The 26,624-nt window shown below is 61.8% G+C and overlaps 1 protein-coding gene across 2 annotated transcripts; it reads right to left on the minus strand.

Moving 5' to 3' along the window:
• Positions 1–38: 38 nt before the first annotated feature.
• Positions 39–26,037, minus strand: RASGRF1 (Ras protein specific guanine nucleotide releasing factor 1). 2 transcript variants are annotated; one of them, XM_062642663.1, is made up of 27 exons: positions 25,630–26,037; positions 16,590–16,696; positions 15,523–15,670; positions 14,335–14,427; positions 13,508–13,761; positions 13,118–13,197; positions 12,507–12,700; positions 12,033–12,142; positions 11,761–11,879; positions 11,177–11,337; positions 10,557–10,620; positions 10,050–10,186; positions 9,386–9,468; positions 8,559–8,768; positions 8,082–8,452; positions 7,593–7,718; positions 6,135–6,305; positions 5,726–5,838; positions 5,275–5,387; positions 5,017–5,077; positions 3,774–3,877; positions 3,340–3,424; positions 2,861–3,058; positions 2,027–2,106; positions 1,556–1,673; positions 1,197–1,265; positions 39–428 (listed from the first exon to the last, which is right to left on the minus strand). In XM_062642663.1, the coding sequence occupies exons 1-27, from the start codon at positions 25,903–25,905 to the stop codon at positions 336–338; spliced, it is 3,738 nt and encodes a 1,245-aa protein (XP_062498647.1). In that variant the 5' UTR covers positions 25,906–26,037; the 3' UTR covers positions 39–335. The 2 variants fall into 2 exon arrangements, with proteins under 2 accessions (XP_062498647.1, XP_062498646.1); XM_062642662.1 differs by having other exon boundaries at positions 8,559–8,807.
• Positions 26,038–26,624: the final 587 nt, after the last annotated feature.

Consider the following 26,624-nt stretch of genomic DNA (forward strand, 5'->3'; position numbering starts at 1 on the left):
CCAGCAAGAGCTGCTCCGTGCCACCGGGAGCCCCGTGGGGCCCCTGCCCCACCGCCAGCCCCCTCGAGAAGAGCCAATGACAAGAAGAACATCATCATCATCATCATCATCATCATGGAAAGAGCCCGGGACTCCAGCCACGTGTCAGTGCGTGAAACCTTAGAATGATGCGGGAAACCCTAGGCGGGGTCTAAGAGCGGCCTAAGAACGGGGGGGGCGGTTTGCTCGGAGAAGCACAGACGTGAAGTCACTCCAGGGCGTCCAACAGAAACGAACAGGTATTTACAGGGTGGGACAGCGTGTGCACAGAGCGGCCGCCCGCCTCCGCTCCGCACTCAGGAAGGCAGCTTGGGCTCTATTCGCAGAGAAGCTTCGTAAAGGGTTTCTTCATCCATCACAAAGGACTGATCCAGCAGGTACTGCGTCACCTGCGGGAGGACAGAGCATTGCTGAGCAGGACTCGCCACTGGTGGCCAGCCACAACGGGTGAAGGCAGGAAGTGGTAACAGCCTGAGCAGTAAATGAGCAGCAGAGAAGAGCCAGCAGCCCCTGCCAACCGGCACGGGCATTGCACACACTTATCTGCTGAAGGTCCCCAGCCTCCGCCAGCCCAGCCGGGGGCTGTGGTCCACGGGCACTGGGGCTGCTCCGGCCACCACACATGGGAGGTGGCATCACCAGAGGGTGGTTTGGCCTGGCCTGGGCACCAGCGCCCAGGCATGGGGCAGGTCCGGCAGTGCTGGCTCAGGAGGTTTTGCCTGCCCAGCAGCCAGAGGGTGACTGCGGCACAGGGAGTGCGAGCGTGGTGACACCTTTCATCTCATCACGTGTGGTGACGCCTTTCATCTCATCTCATCTCATCTCATCTCATCTCATCTCATCTCATCATCTCATCTCATCTCATGTGTGGGGCCACCACAAGGCAGAGGCCACCCAGCCCCAGGGTGCAGGGGTGTATCACATGCTCTGCTCCCAGCAGGGAGGTCACTCCATGTCTCCTGTGCCTGTCCCCCCCGTTACACCTTACCTGACACAAGCCCCTGCACTGGCACAAGCCCCCACACCTACACTGGTTCTGAAGCATCACATCTTCCCCAAGGGAGCTGCCAGAAGTTGAAGGCGTAGGTGCTGTGATTTAAGAGGGAGACGAGGAGCAGAGGGACTGTGTGGATCTCAGGCCAAGGCCAAGGCCGTACCTTAGGTTGGTGCTCAATCTTGTAGGAGGTTTGCTGGAACTGGCGGATCTCCCTTATGATGTGTGAAATCTGTCCAGAGATAGAAGACAGGAGCTGTAACAGCACAGCAAGCACCACCGGCACTGTGTCCAGTGCACGGGCAGCCAGTGGGGCTCGCTCCATCCCTCCAGTGCAGCACAATCCAAAGGGCCTTTGTTTCATCCAGACACGATCCTCACCAGAGTGAACCTGGCTCTGTGCAGGGGACATGTGTGGCCCTGAGCTGTGCGGGTGATGGTGGCTTTGGGGACTGCACAGACCCAGCCAGGACCCCAGCACTGAGCCGCAAAGCTCCAACCCTGTGGGGCTGGGCCACTCACCATCCTCATCTTGGAGAAGTTCACCAGCCCGTCCTCGGTGTAGTTGGGGGTGCCCTCCTCGATGAACGCCAGGTCAGTCAGGTACATTCCCAGGTAGGGCACACACGGAGGGTCACAACTTCGGGAGCAAACCAGAAACAAATGAGAAGGAAACCCAGGGGCTCTGGAGCATCCAGCAGCGATGCGCAGCCCGTGGGGATGCTCGCCGGGGGGGGATAGGGGTGTTTCCCAGTGTCTGGCAGGGATTTGCCTCCTCACAGCCCCTTTTGTTCACCCCTTTCCACAGCACTGCTCAAAGGAGCAGCCAGGCTGGACGGGGCTTGGAGCAGCCTGCTCTAGGGGAAGGTGTCCGTGCCCGTGGCAGGGTGTTGGGACTGGAGGGGCTTTAGGACGTGGTCAGTGCAGGCTCTGCAGTAGCTGTGAGCCGAGCCCCAGCCCGCAGCCCCCCCCGGAGCAGAGTCATCCACTCACTTTTTCAGTGCCTCCCTGAGGTTCTTGAACCTGCCCTCGGACGACACCAGCTTCTGCAGCTTATCGATCAGAGCCTTGGTCTGCAAGAGACCCGCGCGCCGCGTGAGGTCCCGGGGTCGCTCCCAGCCCGCCCTGCCCACAGAGCCCCCAGGACACAGCACCCCGAGCGGCACTGCCACAGGGACAAGCTCTGCCCTGGCCGCTATTCCCGGCTCCTGCTGACATGAGGAGCAGCTGCTCCCCCGCATGTAAGGACAGGCTCCGCGCTCATTTCCGCCCCTGCTCCCAGCTCTGCCTTCACCAGAGCCTGTGTTAATTGCAGGTTTACCACTTTGAGGGTAAAGAGAGCCGGGAGCGCACGGAGTGGCTCTGCTTGGCATCCCCGGCCTCCTCAGGCTCTGCACCCTGCAGCTACGAGCTATTTCTGTACCAACTAACACAAGAATTCGTTCTGCTCATCCATAATTGGCCTCAGGAGCCCACAAAACCAGTTTAAAGAACCATCTGTGCGTGTGTACAGAGCTACAATGACTCTTTTCCCAAGAACATTCCAGGTGGACACAAGAGGAAAATTTTTCCCACTGCGAACAATCACCATTGGAATAATCTCCCCAGGGAAGAGGTGACTCCCCAGCACCGGACACTGTTAAGGCTCAGCTGCACAGGGTACAGCTGGGACACCCAGTGTGGGTCACGCTGTGCCTGGAAAGGTTGGACCAGGTGGTGTCCGTGTCCTCCCTGTTTCATCAATGCCTGGGTCTGCACCAATCCCCCCCGCTCCCAGCCCCCCGGAGCCTGCCCTGCTCCCCAGCGGGGCCGTCCCCGCGCCCCTACCTGCTTGGAGACCTTGAGCCAGGTCTTCTTGAGGCGGAAGATAGCGCTGCGGTTGAGCGAGGAGGTGATCTCCAGCACCGCGTTGTAGTTGTGCAGGCACCGGCAGATGTCCGCCACCGCCACCCACTTCTCGATGGCGCTCGCCCGCGCGTTGATCTCCTCGTTCCGGATGATCTCCGACGCGATCAAGTTGCTGACCTTTGGGAGACAGCGGCCCCAGCCCCACTGTCAGGGTGGCTTTGGATGCACCCTCCAGCCTCGCAGCGTTCCCTTCACTGCAGGAGCCCCGGCAGGTGTCCCCTGAGCACCTTCTTCAGGCAGGAGATGCTCAACCTGTAGCGTGTCCCTGGGGCAGGTCACACGCACTGAGCACGGCTGGGGCAGATGCCCCTTGTACACTGCAGCCCCTGGCCAGCGCTGGGTGGGCTGCACTGCCCTGTCTTTGCCCGTCCTCCCACCCCCTGTGTGGCTGCACTCACATCATTGAAGTGTTTTGTGTTCTTCATGATGTACGGGGTCCTCTCGTTCTTCTCCAGCTTCATCCAGCCTTGCCCAAAGAACTCTCTGCAAATGACAATATTAATTTCCCCTTTGTCTGAGGTGCTCAAGCCCTGCAAGTGCCACAGCACCCACATGGGATGGAGATACCAGGACCTGCGCCCCCCCCCCCCCCCCCCCCCGCCAGGAAGGGACCACATGGATGCACTTGGAAGTGTGATGGATGCGGAAGGGTCTCCCCAAGCAGGTCACCCCAGGGACATCAAATCAGCCCCATGGTCAGGCCCCACATCTGGGCTGAGCCCAGGCTGGGCTACTGGCAAAGCAGGAAGGAAAGGATTGCACCCTGTGCTTTAGCCTGGGCAGGCTGCAGGGAGCTGCGGAACAGCCCTTCCTCAGCACGGGGACCACTCACTCGTAGGGGATCTTCTTGAAGACCAGGTGATCCAGCAGCGTCAACTGCTCGGCTATTTCCAGGGCCGAGTGGTTTTCAAAGGGTTCTGCTTTGACTCCCTCAGCCTGGGACAAAGGCAACGAGGAGGGTTCAGAGCGTGCTGAGAACTGCGTCATGCACACAAACCAGACTCGCCTGCCCCCCCCCGCTCTGGGGTGCAGCCCCTCTGCAGAGCAGGCCCCCCACGGGTGACCCAGCCCCAGGGACCCTCCCGGCCAGCATGGGTTAAGAGCCCATTGCAAAACCCCTCCTGGCTGTGGGAAGGGGGTTGTGAAAGTGGCTCTGGCGAGCAAACACCAGCAAACACCAGCTGAGCTCCCTCGGCAGCCCTTGGGCTGTGGGGTGTGGGTGCACAGCAGGACTCAGGTGTGGGGCACACCTTGAAGGGCACAGGGTGCTGGATGGGCAAATGGCACCGGTGGCAGCCAGCAGCGTCCTGCACAGTGTGGGAAGGCTCTTAGCACCCAGTGAGGGTCCAGCTCGCAGCACACTGCACATGAGGGGATCGGGGAACCTCCATCATCCCAGGGTGCGCCCCAAACCCGCACTGTGCCTCTGACTGCAGGTCCCTGCTGCTGGGTGGACGGGCAGACTGAACCCTCTGGTTTTGGTCGCCTTCTCCAAAGGAGGTTTCCAGCACTCGTGGAACCCCGGGAGGGATCGGCCACTTGAGAAGCACCAACAGAGGCAGGGACAGAGCCGCTGTTGTTTCAGGTGCACCCGACCCGTTTGAAGTGGCTCCGGGGTTCCTCTGGGCAGGAAGGCAGCCAATGCACCACAGCCGCTGTGACGGTTTTAAACCACCGCTCATTCCAGGGCTCCGCTCCCGGGGGAGCGGCACCGACACCAGCAGGGCCGGGGCCCATCGCTTGGAACCAGCACACGGCAGCGCTGGCACAGGGCTGGGGACACAGTGGAGACCTGAGGGGCTTTCCTGTGTCCCTCGGGCAGGCACATCCACGGCAGCAGCCTGCCGGCGGTGCAGCAATACCAGGGCCGGGGCGGGGGGGTTAGTGCTGCCTCTGCCCATTACAGATCCAGCTGTGCTCACAGCTGGCCCTGTCCCCATCAGAGTCCCTGTTTGTAGCTGCACGCCTGGCCTTGGAGAGCTGCTCTCCACCAAGCAGTGCGTGCTGGACCACGGGGATCTGTAGTTGTTTCCCTACCACCATCCCAGTGCGTGCCGAAGGGGAAGGGTGTTTACCATCTGTACGACCTCCTCCAGGGTTATCTGATTGTCTCCTGGATCCTCCTGTGTCAAGGTCCTGCAGCATGAAAAGGCAGCGTTACTGTGCAGGGAGAGCATCAGACCTGCACCATCCACGGGGGCTGTGCAGGGCACTGTGGCTTTGCACATACTGGGGTGCATTTTAGGTCCCACTTCAAAGAGAAAAAAATTTCCTCTCCAAGTTATTCCTCCCCCAGAGTCCAGGAAAAGCAACTCCCACCCTCAGCCCTTCACCTTATGATGTTGGCGGCTGCTTTCCTCTCCTGGGTCAGGAGCTCGGGATCGTGGATAACCTCCTCCAGGAAGCCAATCACTCGGAACTTCAGCTCCTCATTGGTTTCGAAGTCCTGCCAAAGGCAGCACAGCCACGGTGTTAACGTGCTGACGGGAGTGACGTGGATCCCCAGCAGCTCCACTCCCTGCCCAGTTACACCCAGCCAGAACCGATGGCCCCGCAGTGGGTGGCTGCTTGGCCAGGGCAGAGGCTGCCTCTTCCCTGCACAATCCCAGTTTGCCATGCCTGGCAATCGGGAATGGGCCAGGAAGGCTCCGGGCTCACTGTGCATCATTCTCTTCATTAAGAACCAAGCGTCAAATTGCCTTTGCAGCTGGATCCTGGCCGCGCCATCGCACGCAACTGAGCTCACACCAGCATCGCATCCAAACCCAGCCCCTCGGCACCCACCTGGGAGTGTTTAGAGACCCAGTGCCGCAGCACGTTGAGGACACGGTTGGTGGCCGCTCTCCGGATCACGAACTCCTTGTCCCCGTTCCGCTGGTCTGTCGGGAAGCCTGAAACTGCCAGCGAGTCCTTAGCACAGCTCTGAGTCCATTGGGAATCACGGCAGCTGGCATTCCAGCACTGCTGGAACGAGCAGCCCCAGTTTCCCAAGCATCCTTAAGTGCCTCCTAAGGGCAAGCACCATGGGGGCAGCTCAACCATAGGTGCAAAGGGTTTTACTGCCTGCAACCTGCCCATTCCCGGGGCAGCACCCATGTCCTGGCAGCCATGGACACAGCTCGGGGGCTGCCCCCCAACCAGGGTGCTCCTGCAGGGAGCTGAGCACCCCAAAGCCATGCCCCCCGTGCCGTACCTGCGCTGGCGAGGGACATCCTGCGGTACTTCTCCTTGGTGGGGGTCCCCTCGTTGGCGCCCGCCGTGGCGATGGCGAAGGCGGAGGCAGCGGAGAGGGCGCTGCGGGTGCTGTCGAGCTCCCGGCAGGACGGCATGACCACGCCGTTGTTGTAGGAGAACAGCGAGAAGTCTGGGGGGAGAAGGGAGCCAACACCGCTGCGGGGACCACGCCAGCCCTGCCGGGTCACTGCCCTGCCTGCAGCCCCACGGCATGGGCAGCCCCTGGGGAATGGGGCTCGTGGAGGCGTCGGTGCAGACCATGCTCCTCGTGGAGAGCTGGCCCCTACCACTGGGGCAGCTTTGGGTGCCACCATGTCAAAAGAACTCATCCAGGCCAGCTTTAGCAGGAGCTAAGCCAAGAGGGAGCTACAGATGGTGCAAGGTAGCTACAGGGGGCACTCGAGGAGATAAATCCATGCTTGGTGCCAGCCCAGGCTCACACTGAGCGGCATAACTTGCTCCTGTGGCACCAGATTGTTCCCAGGAGGGGAGGAAAGGGCCAAGAACACCCGGGAAGATGGACAGAACCAGACAGGTTCTGCGCTTCTCTGTCCCCTTGCAGGGAGATGGAGGGTGCAGTCCTGCCCCCCAGGCCCGCAGCATCAGCGGCTCTGCATGGGCAGGCTCAGGGGCAGTGGCAGCCCCGAGTGACCCCATGGGACAGAGCTGGGTGACCCCATGGGATGGAGCTGGGTGATCCCATGGGATGGAGCTGGGTGATCCCATGGGATGGAGCTGGGTGACCCCATGGGATGGAGTGGGTGATCCCGTGGGATGGAGCTGGGTGACCCCATGGGATGGAGTGGGTGATCCCGTGGGATGGAGCTGGGTGACCCCATGGGATGGAGCTGGGTGACCCCATGGGATGGAGCTGGGTGATCCTGCGGGATGGAGCTGGGTGACCCCGTGGGATGGAGCTGGGTGACCCCATGGGATGGAGCTGGGTGATCCTGTGGGATGGAGCTGGGTGACCCCATGGGATGGAGCTGGGTGACCCCATGGGATGGAGCTGGGTGACCCCGTGGGATGGAGCTGGGTGATCCCATGGGATGGAGCTGGGTGACCCCGTGGGATGGAGCTGGGTGACCCCGTGGGATGGAGCTGGGTGACCCCATGGGATGGAGCTGGGTGATCCCATGGGATGGAGCTGGGTGACCCCGTGGGATGGAGCTGGGTGACCCCGTGGGATGGAGCTGGGTGACCCCGTGGGATGGAGCTGGGTGATCCCATGGGATGGAGCTGGGTGATCCTGCGGGATGGAACTGGGTGATCCTGCGGGATGGAGCTGGGTGACCCCATGGGATGGAGCTGGGTGATCCCATGGGATGGAGCTGGGTGATCCTGTGGGATGGAGCTGGGTGATCCCATGGGATGGAGCTGGGTGATCCTGCGGGATGGAGTTGGGCTCACTCAATACCTGATGAGTTTTTGCACTTGACGGACTTGGGAGTCGTCGGAGATTTTGTTGGGGAAGTTTCAGCTTCTGCTTCATCGCTGTGGTTGGGATCCGTGTCTGACTCCTCCCGGACCGACACCTCCGAGCCTGTAACAGGGGCACAGGGAACCTGTTTACATCACTGACATGTGCACATCACAGCCACGTTTTATGTCTTCCAGGTTTTCCTAAAGTCTGAATCATTCCAGTGGGACAACCAGGTACAGGAGAGGTCCACAATATATGGAAGAAGCTCTTCCCTGTGAGGGTGTTGAGGCGCTGGCACAGGGTGCCCAGAGAAGCTGTGGCTGCCCCATCCCTGGCAGTGCTCAAGGCCAGGCTGGACACAGGGGCTTGGAGCAAGCTGCTCCAGTGGAAGGGATCCCTGCCTGTAGCAGGGGTTGGGTCTGGAGGAGCTTTAAGGTCCCTTCAACCCAAACCCGGCTGGGATCCTGTGGTCCTGTGACTTACCCTGCTTGCCTGGCAGCGACTCCTCTGGCTTTTCAGAAGCTGCTTCTCCTTCGTCAGGGATTTTATTGGGATAGTTACTGGACACGTACAGTTTGTTTATGTCCAGGGTGGTCTTGCTGAAGGGAGCCATGGAGGAGTACATGCTTGCATAGCCGTTGGAGGAGCAGCTCAGGGCAGCCAGGTCCAGCGCCTTGCCCCCGGTGATGATGGGGATGTTGAGGGAGAGCTTCCTCCGCCGGCTGGGGGATGAGGACTTGGTGATGGACAGGGGGGGAGGCGAGGAGAACTTGCGGTTGGCCCTGGGGGACTTGGGGGGCTCTCCATAGAGCAGCTTGTTGTTCTGGCTGTTTGCAAAGAGCAGCTCCAGGGACCTGCGGGGAGACAGGGAAAGGCTGAACTCGCACCCGCTCTGCGTGTGAGGCTGCGGGGATCCTCCACCACCAGCAGCTGGCACGGGCCCCGGCTCCCTCTGCTCACCGTGCGGGGATGGCACTGATGGGCTTCTTGTAGATGGTGATGAGCTTGTCGAGGACGACCAGGGCGGTGGTGAAGACGCGGTAGGAATGCAGGAAGGTGTTGAGGAAGTCGATGCTGAGGAAGCGCAGGTCCGTCAGCCTCTCCAGGAGCCGCTCCACGCTCGCATAGCGGATCTGCAGGACCTTGCAGGAATTCATCGTTTTACTGAACCTAATGTCAACATCATCACAATACAAGCTGGCATCAGACCTGCAGAGAAACAAGATTTCTGTGGCTCCAGCCTGGAACGAAACCAAGAGGAAGTGGGACAGCAAAGGGGCCTCGTTCACACGAATGCCCCTCTGTAAAATGCAGCTGGGAATAATCCCAGGGAGGAAGTAGGGAATTCGCACCCAGACTGATGGGGAACAGTACAGAGTGCTCAACGGGCAGAGGCTTGTGCACAAAACATATGCCCCTGGGCCACACCATGAACCAGGACCCTTCCCCACGCCTGACAGCAAAGCCCCCCCCCAGTGTGCTGGGGACACCCCCTCGTCCCCACAGCTGTGCCCGACCCCCTTGTGCCACACATACCCCTGCACCCAGCACCCACCAGGCTGACAACCCCTGCACCCGTCTCTTCTGCTGCTTCCCCCCCCCCTTTACTGTTATTGCCTTTCCCCTGAGCTCTCCCCTTGCCCAGCCCCACACAAACCTCCTCCCAGCTAACAACGGCTCCCAGCCACGGCACCGGCACCAGCACGGCCCGGGGCTGTCACCGGGCTCTCAGGGCACGGGCAGCACCACGGGAGCTGCTCCGTGGGGCCCGGCCCCGCAGCACTCACTTGATCATCTGCGGGACGGTGACCTTGGAGTTCTCCTCGAAGGCGTTCATCATGAGCCCGTTGCAGCGGATGTTGTCCACGCACTGCACGAGACACGGGGCAGGTGGGACAAGGCGGCAGGGACACCCCCTGCTCCCCGCTGGGAAACACCCTCAGGGAGCCCGGGCTTACCCAGACAAGGCACTTCCTGCTAAGGGCAGGAGTGGTGGGACACGGGCACAGGGTGCCCAGGGAAGCTGTGCCTGCCCCATCCCTGGCAGTGCTCAAGGCCAGGTTGGACACAGGGCTTGGAGCAAGCTGCTCCAGTGGAAGGGGTCCCTGCCCTGGCAGGGGCTGGAGCTGGAGGAGCTTTAAGGTCCCTTCCAACCCAAACCATTCCATGGTTCTACGTTTTGCACAAAGCAAATGAAGAGCAGATGTAAAGTGTACCACGAGCCTGGGCCAGAGGAGAAATCCAAGCCACGTATCTGCACATGCAGGCAGAGCACAACGGGACAGACCCTGCTCCTGCTGCTGTGACTGTGCCACCTCCCTCCTCCTCCTCCTTGAGCCACCAGACAGCAGAAAGCTGCTGGGGATGTCCAGGCTCTCAGTGCCCCCAGCTCCAGGTCACCCTCTGCATGGAGCCGCCCTCCCCGGCTGCCCTGGGCTGTGTCCAGCCTACCTGGCTGATGTCACTGGTCCACGCAGCCTTCTCCTGCCGGGACGAGGCCACGAGGATGACGGTGAAAGAGGAGGAATCTTTGGGCTCCACCACGATTTTGAAGTCAAGGTGGTCGATGTCCTGCCCTGATGCTTTTGCTTTGGAATAGAAAACACACACACAGTGATTGTGAAAAGCTTCCCCCCCCTCCATGGGCGTTACTGGGGTTTGCCGCATTCTGTGGGCTGCCTGTGATCAGGGTGGGACAGGTTCATTGGGCAAAGGGTCCCTGTTTCGCTGCACACTGGGAGCGCCAGCGTAGCCCTGGTGCCATGTGCCAGGGGAGAACCCACAGCACGTGCTGGAGACCTCTGGTGAGGACCAGAGGAGCCTGGGCTGGCGCTTGGTGTCCCTGCCCACGGCAGGGGGTGGGAACTGGCCGAGCTTTCAGGTCCCTGCAGCCCAAACCAGTTCATGGTTCTATGATTCCGTGTCCCCTGGGGGCTCTGCGAGCAGGGGGGCTCCTACCGTCCTCGTCGGTGCTCTCCGGCTCCTCCACCAGCGTGCAGTCGATGAGGGAGATGACGCCGTTCTGCAGGGGCAGGAGGCAGGGCTCAGTGTCGGGATCCCCCTGGATCCTGCTCCGCATCCCAGCCGCCGGCCAAGGGGGCACGCACAGCCCATGGCCAGCTCCGTGCCTGCTCTCCCGGGAAGCAGCAGCTCCAGCTGCGGGGCTGTTGCTGCTTTCCTTGCACAACCCATCCACTACTTTATGTGTAAACTACTTCACAGGGGCTTTAGGTTCACTTCCCGAGGGTCTGCTCCCAGGGACCAGCTCCGTGCCACGCGCTGCCGCTTTCACACTGATGATTGAGCACCAGTGATGAGCGGCTCCTGTCGGGCTCCTGCTCAGGAGCTGCAAAACTCCATCGGCAAAAGCGGAGTCCTGGGCCCGGCCCGGGGCAGCCCCAGGCTGTGCTCAAGCCCGGCTGGGAGCGAGGCTCCCCCTGAGCAGCTCTCACGGGCTCAGCTGCAGACCACAACTTCTTCCATCGGGAGCTCGTGGTTTCCCATCGCTGCCCGTGGCTCAGAGCTCCCCCCCCAAGGTGCCTGCACCCCACCAGCACAGCCCGGTGCCCCCGTCCCACCTTGGTGAGGTGCAGCTTGCCCCCGGAGCCCCGGGTGCAGATGATGAGGTGCTTGGAGAAGAGGAAGCACTGCCGCTCGCCCTCCTTCCGCAGCGAGAGCGAGCCCAGCCGGCCCCGCGTGATCTTCCCTTTCTCCGACATCGGCACCTGGATGAGGGAGCCTGCGGGGGACAGACCCGGCCCTGGCACCGCGTCCGGCACCGCGGCTCCGCAGGCCTGGCCCTGGGAGCGCAGCGTCTCCGTGCCCCCGTGCAGCGGGGCCAGGAGCAGCCATGCCCCAGCCCACCCCTGTGTGCGGCTGTGTGGGTGCTCATGCGGTTCCCCAGCGGGTCAGGACACGAGCCACCGCTTCCCCGGCCGCAGGGAGCCCCTAAGAGCCAAAGCACGCGTTGTGCTCCATGACGCCGCACAAAGCAGTGCCCAAACCAAGAGCGAGGCGCTTTGGAGCAGAGGAAACTCAGACAGGAGCGATGTGTTTAAACCCCACCGAGCAGCAGGCCCCGCGTGGAGGGATGGGGGATGCAGGAGGAGGGCTGCGGGCTCTGTGCTAACGCAGGGGGCACAGGCTGAGCGCGGACTCGCACCTTGCCTCACGAAGGTCTGGCTGGTGTCCAGCAGGATCTCGCAGCCCTCAATGATCATCCTCTCGATCGCCAGGTTCTTCCGGATATTCTCCGTCTCACTGACCTCATCGTGCATTATCCTGAAGGAAGCAGAGGGAATTGGAGCTGGGATGATATCCACACGAGTGGCACCTCTGGGCAGTAAATGGGCCCCAATGCCGGGATGGGAAGGGGTGGAGAAGGGTAGGAAGGGACGGGAAGTGATGGGCAGGGATGGGCAGTGTGGGTCTGACCTGGACAGCTCTTCCAGCTTGGACTTGGCATAATCCAGGCTGTTCCTCTCCACGTGCTCATGGGGGGTGTGAGCCAGGAGCTCGTGCAGCGTCAGGATGTACCTGGGGATCTGCAGACAACAGGACCAGAGCAGGGCATCAGCACGGGATGGAGGGGGCGCACAGGGCTGCGGGCACTGCTCCTGGGGACACTATGGGGACACCGTGTCTCATACACACTGACCGGGGGGTTAAGAAAAGCTCCTTGTGCTGAAACTTAACGAAGAGGGTGTGGGGTTTGCCCAGGACCCTGCTGTGCCCCAGAGGTGTGGGATAACCAGGAAGCAGCAGCTTCTCCCAGAGTCCTCCCGCAGCAGCGGGGAGCCCAGCAATGGCCTGAGCAGGTCCCAGGAGCAGCACAGGACCACGCAGGTCCAGCTCCAGGACCTCTTTGGGCTTCGCTGTGGTGGCACCGCTGGGCCCGCTCCAGGTCACCTGGAACATGGGGTAGGTGAGGAAGGTCTCCAGGGTCCTCTCCTCGCAGTCGGGCTTGGCCTCGTAGTGCTTGAGTAGCTTGTCGAAGTCGCGGTTCTGCTTGCAGTGCGCCAGGATCTGCAGGCTGTACTGGTGGTTCCGCACGAACTCCTGGTAGATGTTCAGCATGGGCAGCAGGATGTCGAACAGGTCGGCTGCGAGCAGAGGGGCAGGGGGTGAGCGGCTCCAGAAGGCGTCCTGGGGTCCCAGCACAGCCCCTCCTGCTGCTTGTGCAAGGCCCAGTTTGGGTTCCAAAGACCCCCTCCAGCACCAGCTGAGGGTCTGATCGGACACGGCGATGCGATGCTCCAGCACCAGGCCTCCTGTGCACGCCCCAGCCCACCCCTTCCAGCACCCGGCAGGACCAGGAATTGGGTTTCTCTGGGGCTTTTTGCTCCAGTCCTCGCCTCCATGGCCGACGTGAACAAGCACCATCAACAGGCTTCCCTGCTGCTGCTGGTTATAGCAGAAGGAATGCCTGTTCAGCCGCATGAGGAGGAGGAAGAAGAGCGAAGGCTCGGCTCCACCCACAAGTGAGAAGGAAGCAGGATGAGGAGGCGAGAGGCACTCACCCAGCACGAGTGTTGGCCAGCTGGAGATCCTTGCCTTGAGGCCCTGGTAGAAGATCTGGTGCAAAAACATGATGGTTTCGCTGGAAGGCAAAGCGAAGGGTGAAAAGGCAGAAGAGCAGGAGCAAAGAGTGGGCAACCGGAGGAAACCGTCGGCAAAGAGGGGGCGCTGGGAGCAGCTGGGAGGCGGCTGCACAAGGAGGGTGCCACGGGAATGATGGATGAGGACAGAGCAGCAGAGGGGGGAACTGCGCAGCAGGGAGCTCCCTTCAGAAGTGAACCCACAAGGGAGGACAGCCCTGACCCCCTTCCTGCAGGGGAATGAGCGCCCTGGCACCCATTCCCGGAGGCAGGCAGCGGATGCCAACGCGTGTCCACCGGGATGGTCCCTACCTGTTGAGGAATATGCTGCTGACGTCGTCGTGCGTGATGGGAGGCTTCTTGGAGCTGGCGGCCATGCGCAGCGGCCGCAGGAAGTTGTTGACCAGGATGTGGAGCTGCTGCACGTACTCGGCCTCTGCCTCCAGCATGCTGAACACCACCTGGTTCCTCTTGCGCATGCTGTCGGCGTGGGGCGACCTGATGTAGTCCTGGATGATGGTTTTCCACTTCCTGCGGCACAGCCAGCCCCGCAGGAAGCTCTGCACCTGCACACGGAGCGGGGCTGCATCAGAGCAGGGCTATGGAGCGGGGCAGGCATTCCCTGGCTCCGGAGTGAGGTGTGTGCTCTTACTGGTGTTGCTGGTGCTGCTCCAGCCCAGTCACCAGCTGGGAAACCAGCAATAACTCATTCACATGCACTCTTTGCAGACACCGTCCTCTTTTCCCTTTTACAGAGGCACACAGAAGAGCCTCGCAGGCTGTTCCATCCCTGGCAGTGTTCAAGGCCAGATTGGACACAGGGGCTTGCAGCAAGCTGCTCTAGCAGAAGGTGTCCCTGCCCATGGTAGGGGTTGGAGCTGGATGGGCTTTAAGGTCCCTTCCAACACAAACCAGTCGGATATTCTATGACTATGTAAGAGATGCTGTTTGTGCAGGAGCCAGCACGGGCAGCGATGCCACATTCACCAGGGAAAGTGGGGAGCAGAGCCAACACAACCAACAGAAGGGCTCCCACGTTTTCCTCCTCAGCACCCCCATGAGGAGGGGCAGGTCCTCACCCCGCTGCCCCAGCCCCACATGGAGCACACATCCCGCTCCGCCACAACCCCGGCGCCCACCTTCTTGATCTTCTTGATGTCGCTGTCGTCATCGCTGGGCGCGCTGCTCTGCCCGGCCTGGATGCGCTCGTGGTCCTTGAGCAGGGAGGCGATCTGCGGGCACAGAACGGGTGTGAGCGGCACCGCGAGGCACATCCCAGCATGTGCTGGGGGCCCAGAACAGGCCCTGCAGCCACCCAGTGCCTCCTGTGCCACCGCATACACAGGGACACGCTGCGTGAGTTGGGTCTTAGTGGGAGACGGGCAGAGGAAGCAGAGAAGGAAACGTGCGGAGCTGCCGGGTGCCACCACCCCCCCCCAGCACCCCTGAACCCATCACCGGGGCAAAAACAAGTTGGAGAGAAAACAGCAGAAAAATCTCCAGTGGTTTGCACCCTAAGGCTTGCAGATGGACCCAGACCCTGTCCCTGCAGTACCCTGCAATGTGCTGGCTCTGGGCACATCTTGGCCAGGACCCATGGAGTGCCTGTGTTGGTGCCATGGCTTTATTTTGGCTTCTTTTTTTAAGCTGAGTGAGCGGAATTTGCACATGAAAGTAGAAGCAGATTATTTGATCTCTGCTTCAAAGCGTGTGGAAAGCAAAAAAGATCCCAAACCGACGCAAGGTAAAATCAAACACACCTGGACACAGGGGATGGGACCGGCTGCAGCTCTGATCCCAACCCTCAGTGAATTGCAGGGATCACAACACATGTCCCAGCTCTGAAAGCTCATTGGGATGCTCGCCCTGACTTGGAGCCAGGACAGGACCTGGGGAGCTCCTGGGGGTCCCTGGAGACACCCCATAGAGCGGGTGCAGCCGGGGTGGTTTAGGGGCTGATCTGGTTCTGCTGGAGAGCACGACTTCAGTGGTGCCAAAACCGCTCCTGGGAAAGCTTTGTGGCTCCCCCGACCCCTCGGATTCAAAGCAGCCGTCAGTGCACCCCGACTCACGGTCAGGGATTGCCACGAGCCCACGCTTAGTAACTCTAACATCCCAAATTTAAGGAAGAGACCACGCTGAGGATGTGGCCAACCTCTCCTGCCCGCACACGCACGGCGCTGGGGCAGCCGCAGCCGCTCACTGCACGGCTCCTGCAAGGTGAACCCCAACAAGGGGAGCCCTGGCCCCTCTCTGCAGAGAAGCCCCAGCCTGGTGGCATCAGAGGCAGTGTCACTGCGCCAGCGCGATGCCACCGCGCTCGTCACCTCGGCCTTCAGGCGCTCGATCTCGATCTCCCCGTCCTCGATCTGCTGGCGGAGTTGCTTGGCAACGGTCTTCTCCGTCTCCACGATCTGCAGGAGATGGAGGTACTTCTGCATCAGCGCCTCGTGCTCCGTCGCCAGGGTCCTGTAGCTGCGGGCAGACACGGCCGTGAGCATCCCTCCTCCTGCCGGCCCCGGCACACACACACACACACACACACACACACACACACCCCGAACCGGGCTCTGCACACGGAGCCAGGGCTCTATGGGCTGTGGTTTGCTGCCGGGTTGGTTTCTCCTTCCTGCCTGCCTCCCGCTGCCCTGAGCCCTCCAGCTCCAGGGACCCGCAGGGTGAATGAACCGGAGCCAGTTCTTGCAGCCTGGGATGCTGGCTCCCAGAAGGGAGCGGTCCAGGAGGGCTTGGGTTTCCCCAGGGCGGGGACAGTAAAAACCACACAAATTTAAGGAAATGGTAGGAGATAAAACCCCCACAACCCAACACCATGGCCAGGGCTCTCCCCCACGAGTTTACCAAGAAGGACCCTTGTGCCTCAAGCCTTCACACTGGCTCTGGTGAAGATGCTGCATCAGATGAGCTTTCTCTACCTCCTGCATTCAGCACCCAGCTGCTCTCTATCTCCTGCTGCCAGACCACACCTTGCTTCACCACACACAGGGCACCAGGCTGGCTCCTGACCCCATCCCAGGGTTAGCAATCCCGCAGCACAGGACCTTGGACAAAACTCTTCCTGACCAATTTTGCTACTCCAGATAAAGCCCCTCCCGATGGTCTTTGGGCCTGGCAGTGCATCAGGCATCGCCCCAGCGCTGGGCTGCGATGGGCAGCACCAGTCTGCCAAGGTGTGACAGGGACGGGGACTGGGACGGGGATGGGGGATGTCTGAATGCAGCTTCCTGCTCCATGGGAGGGTCTCCGACACAGGGCTGGAGGTCAAGAGCCCTCAGAAGCCCCCAGCTCAGTGGCTCCCTGCCTGCAGCCTGCCCACAGCTCCCCACGGCTTCACCTTCAACACCCCATTGCCCAGGTGCGCTGGTGCTGGTGATACCTGGCATGAGCTATGGCTGCAACCCACTCGTCACAGTCCTTGGCATCCTCCGTCCGCAGCTCCAGCGTCTTCTGGTTCTCGTGGTTGAAGTTAACGGTGAAGTAATGCTGCGGAGCAAGCACAGGGTGAGGCCACTGCACGGCGGCCGCTGGGGAAGCGCTTTGTGATCCACCACCAGGGCTCGATTTGAGAAACAAACGTGTTGGAGCACCAGGAGCACGGCCGAGCTGTGCCCTCTGGTGAGAGCTGCTCCGTGCATGGAGGCAGTGCAGCAGGATGAGAGATGCTCCAAGGGGAAGCCCCACTGGACAAGCACAACCCTAAACCCACCCAGCTCCCAGAGGCTGCCACTGCCTCGGGGACAGCCCTCACCCAGGGCAAGGGGAGGAAGAGCTGGACCCAGGCTGCTGCACGCTCGGGCACCGAAGCTGGTGCCTGGTGCTGGCGCTGGTGCCCAGGCTGGCCCCGCTGCGGGCAGGAGGCTCTCATGGGCACAGGAGGACCCGCACAGGGCTATATTTATCCTCCCTTGACATTTGCAGTGCCTGCTCGTGGTGTGCCTGTGCTGCTCCTGAGGTCTCCTTGGAAACAGGGACCACGCTGCAACGCCGGATGCTGCCCGGAATAACTGGGCTCAGACGGAACCCACGAGAAAAGAGCTCATCCTGGCCTTGCCAGCTCCTGTGGGTGAATGAGGGATCTGAACTGACGGGGGTGCTGCAGGACCCCCCCCCAGAGCCAACCTGCAGCACCCCTGGGACCGCAGCCCCCAGTGCGCCACGGGAACACAGACGGGCACCACAGCGCAGGCAGGAGCCTGTGTGGGACCAGCCCCACCACCGGCTGCAGGCAGGGATGGGCAGCGGGTGCTGCAGCAGGGCAAGGCTGGGACCCATCCAGCCCATTCACCACCCCTGTGCTGAACACCAGGGTACAGCTCACCACGCTGCCCCAGAGCAGGGCTGCATCTCCCATCCCTACCCTTCAAGCTCTCCCTGCCCTCCCTGGGCATCTCCACTCCCTTCCGTTCCCGATCAGGCCCAGGGGTGTTAAGGAAAAGGATCTCCAGATGGAGACAGGAGACTTGCAGTGAAAGCAGGATGCGGCCGGTCACAGCAGCACGGACACCCATAAAGTCACAGAACCACAGACTGGTTTGGGTTGGAAGAGACCATAAAGCTCATCCAGTTCCAACCCCTGCCAGCTCACCTCTGCCCATGGACACAGCTGGAGATGCAGCAGCTCCTCAGCTCTTTGCTTCTCATCCACCTTCTCCCTCCCACCCCAAAGGCATTTGTTGGCAAAGAAACCTCTGACAGCAAATTCACCCGGGATGTTTTGGTCTCCGAAGCCGTGTGGCAGTGACAAACCTCTGCTCACATCCAGCTCTCCTACATCCCTTCCCTTGCAAACAGCATCAGAAAGAGCTCATTGCATTGGCAAGACTGGAAATCCTCCCCCTTAAACACCAGCTCAGGAACAGCACCCACCATGCCGGGGGCATTCCAAGCCAAACAGGGATACAAGGGGTTGGGAAAGGCCCTTCCCAGCCCCAGTGCCCCCACGAGCTCCAGTGGCACAGGGACAAACCACGCTGACACCCGCAGCACCCGGCAGGGTCCCCATGGGACCCGAAACACAGGGGGATGCCTCCAGGGCTCCCCTAACCCGGCCCTGGAGGAGGGGATGGACACGGAGCCCTGGGCGGCCCTTCCTGGGTCCCTTGGGGTCAAGGCAGCCCCCGATGTGCTCCCATGGGCGAGGGCACCCTCCAGAGCCCTGCACCCATGGGGTTAAGGGAGCAGAGCTGATGCTCAGCTCTGGGGCTTGCTGGGGTGGCAGAGACCAGGGACCCTCGCTGCTGCCCCTGCTCTGCCCACTTGAGGCCCCTCCTGAGGCACCGGCACAGAGCGGTTTGGTCGCCATCACCCACCCTACACCGCAAACTCCAGTTTAGCCAGCGGCCCCTTCAAGGCCGTGGGCAGCGGGGCTGGGCAGAAGGGCCCCACCACAGCCACCGGTGCCTGCCCAGGACGGTCCAGCTCCACGGGGAATGAACAGGCAGGTCCGGGAGCTCCCGTGTCACGGATCCATGCCCACGCGGTGCCCGGGAAGCGCAGCGCGCTCGGGAGGAGGAAGTCATTTTCTCTTTGAACACCAAAACTCCCACCACCTTTATCTCCACCTGAATTGCGATCTTCCCTGTTATCACAGAGACACATCCAACGCGACAGCCAGCGGGGAGCGCTCCAGCAGCGCTGCGGCCGCGGCTGGGCAGCAGGATCAGCTCCTGCCACCAGCATCATTCCAGAGCCAGCTTCCCAGGCGGGCTGTGCTGCCGGGCGCCGGGAGCAGGGCAGGAACTACCCACAGCTCCATCTGCTGCTTCCCACAGCCAATATTTGCTCCTTTGAAGACCTCATTCACTCACAGCCATGGAGGCACTGACGGCCCTTCCCCAGACCACCTCTCACTCTGCTTCCCTGCAAGCTGGGCAGATGCAATTCCTTAATCAGTCACTAATTATGGGGCAAATTCCAGCTTCCCCCATGTCCCAGGGCCTGTAAGAAACCTGGAGAGGGGCTTGGGACAGGGGCCTGTAGGGACAGGCCAAGGGGGATGGCTTTAACCTGCAGAGGGGAGATGGAGATGAGCTCTTAGGCAGAAGCTCTTCCCTGGGAGGGTGCTGAGGCGCTGGCACAGGGTGCCCAGAGAAGCTGTGGCTGCCCCATCCCTGGCAGTGCTCAAGGCCAGGTTGGACACAGGGGCTTGGAGCAAGCTGCTCCAGTGGAAGGGGTCCCTGCCCGTGGCAGGGGTTGGGGCTGGAGGAGCTTTAAGGTCCCTTCCAGCCCAAACCATTCCATCATTCCATGATTCTGAGCATCTGCTGTGGGACATGTAGCCCCCCAGACCCCAGTGCTGCAGCCCTGCTACCAGTGTCCAGCTTTTCCCAGCCCTGCCTGCGGGTACCAGGGGCTCTGCTCCAGGGACATCCATCCGGGAGGGACCTGCCCCATCCCGGCCCCTGGTCCTGCTCCCAGCCCCGCTCCCGCTGTCACTTCTCCCGCAGAAGATCCCCAGCCCCACTGAGCTATTTTTACTGAGGGGTGAGTACAATAGCGAGATGCTGCTCAGGAGCTATTTCTGCTTGCAGAACCTCCACAAACGACTTTGAATTAATGAAGGAGACTTCCCGGGTGATTAATGTGCAGGGACTATCTCCCAGAGGCGTCCTCCCACTTGTCTGATGTCCCTGGCAGGGCTGGCACAGCGATGCTCTGCCCTCCTGCCATGCCCAGCGCTGCAGAACCAAAACCTGCTGCGTGTGCACCCCCAGAGCAGGGTCCCTGCGCCCCGGGCATGGGTCCCTGTGTGCTGCAGGACGTGGGTCCCGCTGTCCCCAGGTGCAGGTGCCTGCACGCCAGAAGACGAGCTCTGCCCGCTGCCATGTCCCTGAGACGCCCGCTCCTGCTCACCGTGGCGGGATGCACAGGCACCTCCACCCTCCACATTCCCTGTAAAAGCCAGTGGGATGTGTTAGTGCATTCGCCACTGTGCTGTGTGGGCCCCCACGCTGGGATGTGGCAGGGACACAAGTCCAAGGTCCCATGACCTTGGGAAGACACGAGATCCCCGTGTGCCACAAGGAGCCACGTGGCATTCCTGCAGGGATGTTTAAGGACCACTGGTGAGCTCCACATCCGCGGGAGCCGGGCTTCCCACTGCACTCACAGCACAGAGCACACCAGAGGCTGCAGCAGCACCCCCACGCTGCGATGGGCAGGGAGGGTGCTCCTCCTGCAGCCACATTGACAGTGCTTGGCTCGGGTGAGAGTGGGGGGACCAGGACTAACCCCCAGCAACGACACCCGTCATTTACCTGCACAAAGCGGCTTTGCTGGGCCATCACAGGGGCCTTTCCACCCCATGGGAGATGCCCCCCCCCACCCCTCTGCAATGGGGATCCCCCTGCCTCACCGGGCCCCCCACAGCTCCATCACCCGTGGCAGGAAGGCACCAGCTGCCTGCTCACAGACCTGATGGTTATTGCAGCTGACATAAAGGGCAAAGGAGGAGACTTCTGCTGCTCTGGAGGGATGAATCCAAACATCCACAGCCAGCAATGGCAGCTTTTAACTTCCCTGACCTACATACCATGTGCTCTGGGAAGACAGGACCTGGACTCAGAGGAGGAGATGGTGTCAGGCAGGCCATTTGCTTGCTAACGGTAAGAAATAAATCCCAGGGCCTGCAATTCCTCTCCTCTGCTTCAGGACGGACAGTGAGGATGCTCATGCACAGACACCAGAGCTGAGCATGAACTGCGCCAAGTGGGCTTCAAAGCCCCGCACTCATGAATGGGGCAAACAGCAGGCAGGGACCCTCTGCTCCAGGGGCTTCACCCATGTGAATCCCACCCTCAGCCTTGGGCAGAAACACGCTTAAAACAGACATCCATTCTTCCTCTCTATGGCACATCATCCAGCAATGCTGGCAGACAGGCACGCAGGCATCACCACCACGCAGGCATTGTCGTTACCACGCAGGCATCACCGGTACCACAAAGGCATCACTGTTATCACGCAAGCATCACCCGTACCATGCAGGCATCACTGACACCACACAGGCACCGCTGGCATCACACAGGCATCACTGTTACCACGCAGGCATCATCGGTACCATGCAGGCATCACCGGTACCATGCAGGATCACCAGTTCCATGTAGGCATCACCAGTTCCACACCAGTACCAGCATCATGAGCAGCCCCAACCCTCCTCACAGCTTGGATCACTCTATAGAGTAATTAATAAAGATACCGGTGTTATATCAAAGTCCTGACCATGGACGTTCATACCCTGGCCAGACTCACATGTGAATACCCCTCTAATGACTCTGCACCTTTGTGTTTGCAATACATCAGCAAAACATGTATATGCAGCTGAGAAAAGGAATTGGGGCTGCTGAGCTATTGGGAAGGTTCGTTCCTTCCTCCCCCTGCTTCTTCAGCAGAGTTCATGAATCTGGTGGGTGAGAGCGTGTGACAGAAGGGGACAGACTGGCATCACATTTAAACATGGAAGTCAGGGGATAACCCATCAGTTAATGAGGAGCTGAGGTTTAGGATCACAAACTGTGATCTAGGATCAAGAAGCTCAGATCAGATGTAAACCCATTCAGGTGCCTGTGGTGCTGGTGTGAGCGCTGAGCTCCTGCCACCTGCAGCTCAGCACACAGAGCCTGCCTGCAGCTTCCCCCGCCTGGGAAAACTGCTGGAATTTAGAGTTTATAGAAATCCAAGAGGACAGGCCACGGGGAAAGCCAATGGGCCGGCCGCCATGGCAGAGACCCAGGTGAGCAAATCAAGGTGAGTTAAGCTGATGGGAAGAGCCAAACATCTTGAGAAAGCCACGTTATCCCAGAATCACCCTGTCTGGATTTATATGACAGCCCTCGGGGAGTTTCTCAGCCTAGAGAGAGCCCGTTCCCGCAGAGGTGACGTGTCCTGTGCTCAGACCCAGCTGCAATCACCTCACTGCCATCACAGATTATAGAATCCCAGCATCCCAGACTGGGCTGCCTTGGAAGGGACCTTAAAGCTCATTCAGTTCCAGCCTTTCCCACCTGCCTCAATCTGGGACCATTTCAGAGCTGCTTGTGGGTCCCTTGCCACTGCTCCCCCTTGCCTAGAGCCCAGCCTGGGCCCAGATAACCCTGCACAGCCAGGATCCACAGGGCTTCCCAAAAGGGGAACCCAGCATCTGCTGCTCCCTGCAGCACCCAAGCATCCCCAGCTCTGCATCCATCCCACTCTGCCAGTGCCTCGGGGATGGTGCCATGGGACAGGGTGCCCTCGGTGACCGTGGTTTGCCTCAGCACCCACTGCACTTTGTGCTGCTGCTGCTGAGATGTGTCTTTCTTGTGCCCTGCTGAGCTGAGCAGGGAAATGAGCCCAGACGGGGCTGGACACGCTTCAGGGAGATGGAAGAGAAACTCTTTCCTGATTTACCAGTGGGAACCATTTCCACAACCCTTCTCCCATTCCACTGGGAACCCATGGGCACTCACGCCCACCAACTGCCCCCCCATCCTCAGCTTTGCATCGGGTGCAAAACGCTCCCTGGGTCTCACACACACAAATGTGACACCCGTCCCTGGCACCCGCTTCAGAGATGGGGCAGAAAATCTCCAGCTCCAGGCTGTGTGCTCCCAAGCAGCCCGGGCTGGGGGGGAAGGACTCTGCTCCAGAGAGCCCAGGGATCGGCTCCGGACCTCTGCATCCGCTCAGCTCCCGCAGAGGGATCCCACTTTGGTTGTGCCCCATCACGTGCAATCCCACCGCATGTCCTGCCCACCCTCCCTGCAACGCAGCACGGCGCCTTGCTGGGGGGGTCTCCATGGCCCCTGGCACCGTGACGCACGAGATGGGACGTGGGTGCCACCACAGCATCCTCACAGCAAAGCAAAGGGGAGGGTTCGCACCCTCGCTGCCCAGCACCACCAGCACCCCCTGTATCCTGCACCGAGCAGGACAGCACAGGCAGGGCCGGCAGAACCTCCCTGCAGCCACAGCCGGGCCGGAGCCCACCCAGCCATAAACCATCCTCCAAATCCAACTGCTTCAGAGAAAATGTCACTTGTGAGGAAAGCTAACAAAACCAGGAGAGAAAGGTCCCAGAGGTGACCGGGACCGGATCCCATCCACTGTGCCTCAGTTTTCCAAACAACTTTGCTCCTTCATTCTCACATGCCCCGTGTGCTAAAACCACACCGCACTGCCAGGAAACAGCCCCCCCTTCTGCCAAAGCATAACGTGGGAGTTTAAAAGGAAGGGGTTGTGAGAGACCCACCTTTTAAACACGCTCCTTTATGGAGAGCAGGGAACGTTTCAGGCTTCACTTCCGCAAAGGAATCTAAACCTGGAGCTCCTCTGCCGCAGGGAATTCTGCCCCCAAAGCTGTAGTTGTGACCGCCCAGAGACAAACAGGCTCCACACCAAATCACGGTGAGCACGGGCAGTGCTGGAAATTTCCTCAGCACCTGAGAGGGGCTGCCCAGGGCTTGGCACCAACCGGGCTGGCAGGAGCCTTGCTGGGGTGCAGAACGCGGGCACCTTCCCCTTGGAACCCCGCCGGCTCCGCACGCTTCCTTGCAGACCCCACTGTGGATCTGCACCATCAACATTCTGCTGCTTATCTCACCCATAGGTCATTAATTAGCCTGCGGAGCAGCGGGCCCCAGCGCCCAGGCTTCCCCTCACATCTGTCCTAAGGAATTATAGGGAATTACAAGCCAGACACTGAACCTTGGTGAATGGGCGCAGAGCAGTGGCCTGGTACATGTTCGGTGTGGCCAGATCTCGCTGCACCATGGCCCCAGCCCCTCACCGACACTGGGGATAAATCTTCCAGGTGCATTCTGAACTGGAAAGGCTGTGGCATCCTCCCATCTTGTTTACCTGCTGGAAAATCCCTCCCGCACAAACACTGGGAGTCAGAACACGGTGAGGGATGTAAAACCTGGGCAGGAGGCTGGGTTTAAACCTGGCCAGCAAGCTGGACTGAAGCCGAACCAGGAACATGCAGGAACATCTATTCCACAGCTACCTAAAGGGACATGGCTGGGAAAACAGGGCAGCAGCTTGTCCCCCTTGCAGCCGCAGCCAATGCACCGGAGGCTGCTCCGAAGCCAGAGGAGGCAGAGCCCTTGCATAAAACCCACACTATTTTGATCTGAGCAGGGAAATATTCCCGTTCTCCCAGCCAGGAGCAAGGAACTGTGCCATGGAGCGATGGTGCTGCACCCCTGGCTGCTGTGGCAGGGATTTTGGGGGCACTAAGCAGGCCGTGATTAACTAAAGGTTAATAAGGGGCTCATAGCCCCCGGCTGCCCCTCACCCGGGGGTTGCCGTGGGGCTTGTCCCGCAGCCGCGCTCCCAGCACTTCCCGGGAGCCGGTTTAGGCAGAAATTATGCAAGCCCTGCAGAGCCGGACCCGCTCCGAGCATCCCACAGCCCCCAGCCTGGAGAACCACCCCCGCTCCTCCTCGCCAGGGGTTCCCGGTGCCCCCTGCACCACCAGCGCCGTGCTCAAGGGGTGAAGCCAACCGCAGCGGCTCCTGACCACGCTCATGAGGCGGGAGGGGGTTTTGGAAGCTCTGGCAGCGCTGGGCAGGTTCTGCACCCCCGGCTGGAAGCCAGCCCTTCCTCCCCCGTACCCGGCACCAGCCCCATCCCTGCCTGCCAGCTCAGGCGCAACCGTCACCCACCAGACAAGCTGCCACATCGCACCCACGCTCCGTGCCACGCTGCCCGCCCGGGGATGGCACAGCCAGGGCACAGGAACCCACCCGCGGCCCCGGCGGGTGCTGCGGCCGCGGGGGATCGGGATTCTCCCGGGGCCTCGCAGCGGCTTCACTGTTTCGGTGCTTTCCACCTGCAGATGTTAAGGTCTGGCACCAAGCACCGGCCCTGCGTGGGGCAGGGGCGTCCCACGGGACGGGATGTGCGGTGCTGGCAGTGGGTTTGCGGCGGGAGCACAAACCGCACACGTGGGGAGCACGAAGGGGATGATGCCCGCACCCGGCCCCACACGCCATCACCTGCACTGCCAGGGGGCCGGTTCACCCCCCAGCACAGCGCTAACCACGGCGGGGGGGGGGGGGGAACGCACCGGGGGGAGCCGGGGCCGCCCCACACCGAGCCCTGACCGGGCCGCGGGCACGCGTGGGGCTGCGCTAAGTGCGAACCGTGGCCGCCAGGGGGCGGCCCGCGCCGCAGCCCCGCCGCAATTACCGGCGGTTAATTAGCCCCGGGGGGGCACGGGGAGAGCATGGGGGGGGGGGGGGGGAGGTCGGAGCCAGACACCCCCACAGCGAACCCCCCCCCCCCACCCCGGCTCGGGGTGAGCTGCAGCGCCCCGCCGGGCATCCCCCATCCCCGGTACGGACCAGCCGCATCCTCCGCCCCGGGGACCCTCCGGGGCACCATCCCCGGGCGGTGCGGTGCGGGGTACGGCGGCCCCGGTCCCCCGCGGTGCCCACCTGCTTCTCCAGGGAGTCCTTGGCCGAGAGGGAGGGCTTGGGGGAGGGCGCCCGGTCGCAGACGCAGCCCTCGAGCAGGTAGAGCCCCGAGGGCCGGGAGCTGGAGTCGGTCTCGAAGTAGAAGAGCATGTTCTGCAGCAGCGCGAACCACTTGGTGTGCCATTTTGTGTTGTCGGAGCTCCGCTTGCTCAGGTAGCCCTTCCTGGCGCCGTCCTTCTTCGCCAGCAGCCCCAGGTAGGTGACGTGCCCGTCATTGAGCCGCATCCCCTTCTGCATCGTGGTGGGCACCGCCGGCTCCTCACATGGTCCCCGCCGAGCGGCCGGCGGGCGGGTCCCTGGCGAGCAGCCGCAGCCCCCGCGCCCGCATCAGCGGCGCCCGCTGCCCCCGGAGAGCCGGCGGCCGCCGCGGCCGCTCATGCCGCGGCCGAGCCCCGCCGCCTGCCCGCGCAGCTCCTCGCCTCCCGCGGCGCCGGGGCAGCGCCGCGTCCCGGAGCCGCGACTCCCGCAGACGGGCGGGTCATGTGACGCCGGAGCCGCCGGCGGCACCGGGAGCCCGTCAGCGCCGGGCCGAGCCGAGCCGAGCCGAACCGAGCCGCTGCGGGGCTGGCCCTGGCCCTGCCGCCGGCTGCGGGGGTGGCCGCGCCGCGCTGCCGGGGCCGCCCCCCTCCGGGCCGCGGGGGAGCGGTACAGCGGGAACCTGCCCCGGGACCCGCAAGGCGAGAGGGACCCCCCCGGGGCAGGCACGACCCCAGGGCACAGCGGGAGCCCGGGGCCAGGAGGCACCCCCGGGCACGCAGGACCCCCAAGTCCACCCTGCCCGTGGCTGGACCCCCAGGCCAAGAGGGATCCCTGGGCATAGGGGACCCCCCAGCATACAGGACCCCTGTGTCAGCAGGGAATCCTGCCCACGGCTGCAGCCACAAGTCAAGAGGCACCCCCAGGCACAGCCAGACCCCTGAACCACGAGGGACCGCTGGGACACGCAGAACCCCCAG

This window comes from Pezoporus occidentalis, unplaced genomic scaffold, assembly GCF_034315485.1.
Source record: "Pezoporus occidentalis ecotype Australia unplaced genomic scaffold, CSIRO_AGI_Poc_V1 ctg72, whole genome shotgun sequence".
Taxonomy (NCBI): Eukaryota; Metazoa; Chordata; class Aves; order Psittaciformes; family Psittacidae; genus Pezoporus; species Pezoporus occidentalis.